This window comes from Piliocolobus tephrosceles, unplaced genomic scaffold (assembly GCF_002776525.5).
Source record: "Piliocolobus tephrosceles isolate RC106 unplaced genomic scaffold, ASM277652v3 unscaffolded_25598, whole genome shotgun sequence".
NCBI classification, from domain to species: domain Eukaryota; kingdom Metazoa; phylum Chordata; class Mammalia; order Primates; family Cercopithecidae; genus Piliocolobus; species Piliocolobus tephrosceles.
In genome coordinates, this window is record NW_022308307.1 from 1 (window position 1) to 6,904 (window position 6,904).

Genomic DNA, 6,904 nt, shown 5'->3' on the forward strand with positions numbered 1-6,904 from the left:
GGGGTTTCACCGTGTTAGCCAGGATGGTCTTGATCTCCTGACCTCGTGATCCGCCCGTCTCGGCCTCCCAAAGTGCTGGGATTACAGGCTTGAGCCACCGCGCCCGGCCTTTTGGGGATTTTTAAACCTGTTCCTCCTACCCCAGGCCCCACCTAGGTGCTGGGGAGGCCTGGGCAAGGGGGTCTGGGAGGGCACCCCCTGGAGCCCCGCAAGCCATCCCATCGGGGGTGGTCGAGGGTGGGGGTGGGGGCACATCTCTGCATTCTTTTTAGCTGATAAAAGAAACAAAAACCTTCACCATGAACCAAACCAAGACGAGAGAGTGAACAGCCCAGCCTGGGGTGGAGGCAGGAGGATGGGGCGGGGGATCCCCGGGAACCCCCCCATTCCCTGCAGACCCTCCCACCCCGGAGTGCTCACCCTGTGGCTTCCGCAGGGACATGGGGCCCTCGCGTCGTCCGTGGGGCTGCCTGTGCTGTCTCTCTTGGGCCCCTTCTCTCTCTCTCTCTCTCTGCTGCCCGGGGAGGGGGTGGGAGGGCAGGCGGGGCGGGCTCACGCCTTGTGCTGTTTGCTGGTCTTGAAGGAGACCTGCAGCACGCGCTCGCCCAGGCGATAGCCGTTCAGGCTGGCGATGGCCATGGCCGCCTCGTCATAGTTGGTCATGGTCACGAAGCCGAACCCCTTGCATTTGTTGGTGGTGAAATCGCGGATGACCTTGACGTTGGTGACCGCCCCAAAGGGCCCGAACAGCTGCCACAGCACGCTCTCATCCGCCTCCGGTGACAAGTTGTACACGAAGATGCACCAGCCAGCGCCTGCCGCGCCCCCCGACAGGCCCACGCCCGCCAGGCCGCTCATACCGTCGATGGCGATCGGGGAGAACCTGGCGATGAGCGACAGGGGACTACTTTGGGGGTCACGCGGGCTCTGCCCTGACCCCCTGCATGCTTCCGACCCCGTTGTGACCCCTCACGCCTTTATGACCCCTGACTGCGCCATGACCTTAGAACGGTGACCCCTGAATGCAATTTTTTTTTTTTAAGAGACAAGGTCTCACTCTGTCACCCAGGCTGGAGTGCAGTGGTGCAATCATGGCTCACTGCAGCTTTGACCTCCTGGGCTCAAGCAATCCTCCCGCCTCAGACTCCTGAGTAGCTGGGACTACAGGCAGGCACCCTCACACCCAGCTAATTTTTTTCATGATTTGTAGAGACACAGCCTCACTATGTTGCTTAGGCTGGTCTTGAACTCTCAGGTTCAAGCAATCCTCCTGCCTTGGCGTCCCAAGTAGCTGGGACTACAGGTACACCATCATGCCCCACTATATATATACATATATATATACACACACACACACACACACAGACACATACACACACACACACACATATATATATATATATATATTTTTTTTTTGAGACAGAGTGTTGCTTTGTCGCCCAGGCTGGAGTGCAGTGGTGTGATCTTGGCTCACTGCAACTTCTACCTCCTGGGTTCAAGAGATTCTCCTGCCTCAGCCTCCCTAGTAGCATGCACCACCATGCTCAGCTAATTTTATATTTTTTAGTAGAGACGAGGTTTCTCCATATTGATCAGGCTGGTCTTGAACTCCCAACCTCAGGTGATCTGCCCGCCTCGACCTCCCAAAGTGCTGGGATTACAGGCATGAGCCACCGTGCCCGGCCATGCCCCACTAATTTTTAAAATTTTTTGTAGAGGTGGGGTCTCGCTGCGTTAGCCAGGCTGGTCTCGAACTCCTGGGCTCAAGCAATCCTACTGCCTTGGAGTTCTAAAGTGCTGAGATTACAGGTGTGAGCCACTGCACCTGGCTTTCCTTTTCAAATCATGTATTTATTATCATTAACTCCATCTTCCCTGCAAGAGTTTGTTCCAGCCCCTGAACAACACCCAGTAAGCACTTGGGAGGTGTCTGTTGAATGAATTCACGAAAGGACAGAATTGGCTTCACTCACATTCCTCGATGGCAGTCCGGCCCTCGGATTAAACCCCTCAGCTGGGAGAGGAGGACCCAAGGGCCTGAACCATTCAATCCTGACCTCGAGGAACAAACTACTCTATCCTTCTGGCCCTCTTTGCACAGGCTGTTCCCACTGCCACGAACTCCCTTTCCACTCTGCCTGTGTGTGGATGTTGCCTCAGATGCGAGGGGGATCTCTGCTGCTGGGTCTCCATCACCCCTTCTTTTATTTTTTTGAGACGGAGTCTCGCTCTGTCGCCCAGGCTGGAGTAAAGTGGCATGATCTTGGCTCACTGCAACCTCTGCTTCCCGGGTTCAAGCAGTTCTCTGCCTCAGCCTCCCCACCACCACGCCCAGCTAAATTTTTGTATTTTTAGTAGAAACGGGGTTTCACCATCTTGGCCAGGCTGATCTTGAACTCCTGACCTCGTGCTCCACCCACCTCGGCCTCCCAAAGTGCTGGGATTACAGGCAAGAGCCACCACGCCCGGCCTCTGTTACCCTTTCTACTGCACAGCCCTCATCACTATTCATTTCTGTCTCCTCCCCTGCTAGACTGAGACTGAGATCTTCTTTTACATTTTTAAATTTCTTTTTTTTTTTTTTGAGATGGAGTTTTGCTCTTGTTGCCCAGGCTGGAGTGCAGTGGCACGATTTCGGCTCACCGCAACCTCCTCCTTCCATGTTCAAGTGATTCTCCTGCTTCAGCCTCCTGAGTAGCTGGGATTACAGGCATGAGCCACCGTGCCCGGCCACATTTTTTAATTTTTGGAGACAAGGTCTCGCTCTGCCACCCAGGCTGGAGTGCAGTGGCACTATCACAGTTCACTGCAGCCTCCAACTCCTGGGTTCAAGCAATCCTCCTGCCTCAGCCTCCTGAGTAGCCTGAACTACAGGCATGTGCCACCACACCAGGCTAATCGTTTAAAAAAAAAAAAAAAACTGTAGAGAAGGATCTCACTATGTTGCCCAGGCTGGTCTCGAACTCCTGGCCTCAAGTGCTCCTTGCCCCTCAGCCTCTCAAAACACTGGGAGCACAGGCGAGAACCACCATGCCTGGCTTTGATGTCACATCTCTCAATGGCCATGCTACTCCAAGACCCAGGCAAAAAAGACTAAGCCTGCAGCCCTCAGGATGAGCTGGGGAAGGGTGCATCAGGGGCATGGATGGTGAGGGGTGGGGACAGCGGGGCGGGAGCACTGTTACCTCTTGACGCCGTAGGCCATGTTGAGCAAATTGTCCAGCCTGTGGAGGCAGAGGAGGTGGTCAGAGGTGGCTTCCAGTCATGCCCCCCTGCTGTGACACCGTTGGCCTGCCCTCCCCACCCCCACCCAACAGGCCTGCAGCAGAGCCCTGCCCCCGCCTGCCTGCTCCCTGCCCGCCCGGCTAGACACCGCCTGGCACGGAACCGTGGTCACTCAGGCACCGCCTCTCGACTGCCCCACCACTGCCCAGCCTGCACTGCCCTCCTAATCCGTCCTCCCCCTCCTGGCCGGCGTGTCCCCTCTGGGCCCAGGCGCTGGGCCTTTGCCTGACAAAGGCAACAGTAACTACCACAGCCAACATTCTCACAGCACTTGAAGGGGTGGGTAACTTGCCCCGACCACCCAGGGGCCCACAAGGGGCTTCCGTTGTCTCTCCTTGGAGTGACTACGAGCTTGAACTCCAGGTCCTGGGTTCGAGTCTCTGCTCTGTTTGGGCCGGGCAAACCCCAACACCTCTCTGTGCCTCAGAGTCCCCGTCCATAAAACAGGGACAACACAAGCTCTGTTCTCATCGGATTGCAGAAGAATAAGGGTGTCTAGCACACAGGAAAGACTCATGAAACATTTGATATTATTACAGATGGGGAAACTGAGGCACAGAGAGATACAGTCAAGAACCTGAAAGAAAAAGGGGCCACCAGAGCTGGAACCCAATCAGATGACGCCAAAATCTTTTTTTTTTTTTTTCGAGACACAGTCTCACTCTGTCGCCCAGGCTGGAGTGCAGTGTCAGATCTCAGCTCACTGCAAGCTCCGCCTCCTGGGTTCACGCCATTCTCCTGCCTCAGCCTCCCGAGTAGCCGGGACTACAGGCACCCGCCACCTCGCCCGGCTAATTTTTTGTCTGTTTTTAGTAGAGACGGGGTTTCACCGTGTTAGCCAGGATGGTCTCGATCTCCTGACCTCGTGATCCACCCGCCTCGGCCTCCCCAAGTGCTGGGATTACTTGAGCCACCAGGCCCGGCCAACGCCAAAATCTTTAACATCAAGAATGCCAATTGTTGTGGCCAGCACACACTGAGTGCCTGCTGTATACGAGCGGCTGGACTTGGCACTTGACAGATAGGCTCCTTGGCCCCCATGTGTGCGCGCCCTCCCGGCATCCCTCCCCTTGGCAGGAATGGGGTTCATAGAGGGCACCTGCACGCTTGGGGGCACCCGGCCTGGGGCCGTCTGGGTGGGTGGCAGGGGGCTCACCGGAAACGCTGTGTCTGATGGTGTAGGGGGCCTGCGTAGCGCCGGGCGGACGACTGGTAGAGGTGGGTGAGCAGCGCCTGCCCCGTCTTCTGACTCGGGTTGTTTGCGAACTTGACTGTGATGGGCTCAGCTGCGCCCAGCGGCTTCTGCCCATTCAGTCCTTTGATAGCCTCCTCAGCCTCAATCCTCTTGTCGAAGCGGATGAATCCCACACCCCGAGAGACACCTGCCGGGGGCGGGAACGTCCATCACGGCGACCCTGTCCCCTCCTGTGTAACCCCACTCCTCCCTTCCCTGCTTCATGCCCTGACATCTTGGTCGGTTTCTCCACGTTGATCCCACCTGACTGCCTTTGCCCAGCACCCCCACCAGGTGCACCCTCCCTGACTGCCTGACCTGTGACCTGGTCCACCAGGATGCGGGACGTGATGATGCGGCCGTACTGGGAGAAGAGCTGCTCCATCTCTTTCTGGCTCATGGTCTTGGGGAGCCCGCTGACGTACAGGTTAGCATCCCGGATGGATGCTGAACTGGGTCTGGCATAGGACACCTGGGTGAGGGGTCAGACAGACAGGGGTGAGGCAGAGACCCATTTCACAGATGGAGAGAGTGAGGCCACGTCTAAACCATCACGGAGTTGGCGGAAGTGACCCATCCGTCGCTCGACAAGTATCTCTAGAGTTGTCACCATGGGTGGGACTGAGTCGGATATGGGAGGGGGATACGGCAGTGGCTACAACAACTTGGCACTGCCTGTATAGAATGATGGGGACCTGCCACCTGGGGAGGACATGTCTCCCTGGGGTGACATGTGACCCCAAGGGGATCCTTGAACACCCAGCTCACATCACTATCACATGCTTGATAGTCCATTAACAAACATTGATTTTTTTTTCTTCTTATTTTATTTTTTTTAATTTTTTTTTTTTTGAGATGGAGTCTCGCTCTGTCACCCAGGCTGGAGTGCAGTGGCCAGATCTCAGCTCACTGCAAGCTCCGCCGCCCGGGTTTACGCCATTCTCCTGCCTCAGCCTCCCGAGTAGCTGGGACTACAGGCGCCCGCCACCTCGCCCGGCTAGTTTTTTTGTATTTTTTAGTAGAGACGAGGTTTCACCGTATTAGCCAGGATGGTCTCGATCTCCTGACCTCGTCATCCGCCCGTCTCGGCCTCCCAAAGTGCTGGGATTACAGGCTTGAGCCACCGCACCCGGCCGACTTTTTTTCTTTTTAAAGACAAGGTCTCACTTTTTAACCCAGGCTGGAATGCAATGGTGTGATCTCAGCTCACTGCAGCCTCGACCTCTTGGGCTCAAGCAATCCTCCAGCCTAAGCCCCCCAAGTAGCTGAGACTACAGGCACCCACCACCACTCCTGGCGAGCCTTTTTTTTTTTTTTTTTTTTGAGATGGGGTTTCGCTCTGTCACCAGGCTGGAGTGCAGTGGCGTGATCTCTACTCACTGTAGCCTCCGCTTCCCGGGTTTAAGCAACTCTCCTGCCTCAGCCTCCTGGCTAGCTGGGACTACAGGCATGCCACCACCACTCCCAGTTAATTTTTTTTTTTTTTGGTATTATTAGAAGAGACGGGGTTTCACCATGTTGGCCAGGATGGTCTTGATTTCTTGATCTTGTGATCCATTCATCTTGGCCTCCCAAAGTGCTGGGATTACAGGTGTGAGCCACTGCGCCTGGCCTAATTTTTGTAATTTGAGCAGAGATGGGGGTCTCACCATGTTTGTCAGGCTGGTCTTGAACTCCTGACCTCATGATCTGCTTTCCTCGGCCCCCCAAAGTGCTGGGATTACAGGCATAAGCCACCTCCCTCAGCCTCAGCTAGTCTTCAAAAAAAATTTTTTTTTTTTTTTGTAGCGACATGATCTCACTGTGTTATCCAGGCTGGTCTTGAACTTCTGGCCTCAAGCAATTCTCCCATCTCGGCCTCCCAAAATGCTGGGATTATAGATGCGAGCCACCATGCCTGGCCTATTTTTATTTTATCGAAAGGTGGAGTCTTACTATGCTGCCCAGGCTAGGATGCAGTGATTATTCACAGGTACAATCATACTGCACTGCAGCCTCCGACTCCTGGACTCAATCCATCCTCCCACCTCAGCCTCCCAAGTAGCTGGGACTACAGGCACGCACCACCACACCCAGCCACTCTTCCCACTCCTATGGACAGTGGACCTAAGACGCTGGCCCCTTCTCTTCCCAGCTACACTGGGCCCCCCAGGGACACTCAGATCTTTAGTCATCAGCTCCATCCAATAACTCCCAAATGTCCTCAGTCTGCACCGCTGGTGGCACCTGCGTCCAGGTGCCCCACATGAGGGGGTCAAGGGCACTTCATACACAGCATGGGTGCTTCCAGCTCCTGCCCACCTCCAATCTGCCCCGACTCACTAATGGCAGCTCTGTCCTCCTAAGTGCTTGTGTCCCCAGGTTCAGATTATTCTCGACACCTGT

The 6,904-nt window shown here is 55.4% G+C and overlaps 1 protein-coding gene across 1 annotated transcript; it reads right to left on the reverse strand.

The window, feature by feature from the left end:
• Window positions 1–552: 552 nt before the first annotated feature.
• On the reverse strand, window positions 553–4,991 carry LOC111534910 (ELAV-like protein 3; the record flags this gene model as incomplete). The annotated part of the gene is made up of 4 exons (XM_023201393.1): window positions 553–883; window positions 3,186–3,224; window positions 4,442–4,667; window positions 4,838–4,991. Coding segments are annotated over 4 exons (750 nt in total), but the record flags the coding sequence as incomplete, so codon positions are not given.
• Between the last annotated feature and the right edge of the window lie 1,913 nt (window positions 4,992–6,904).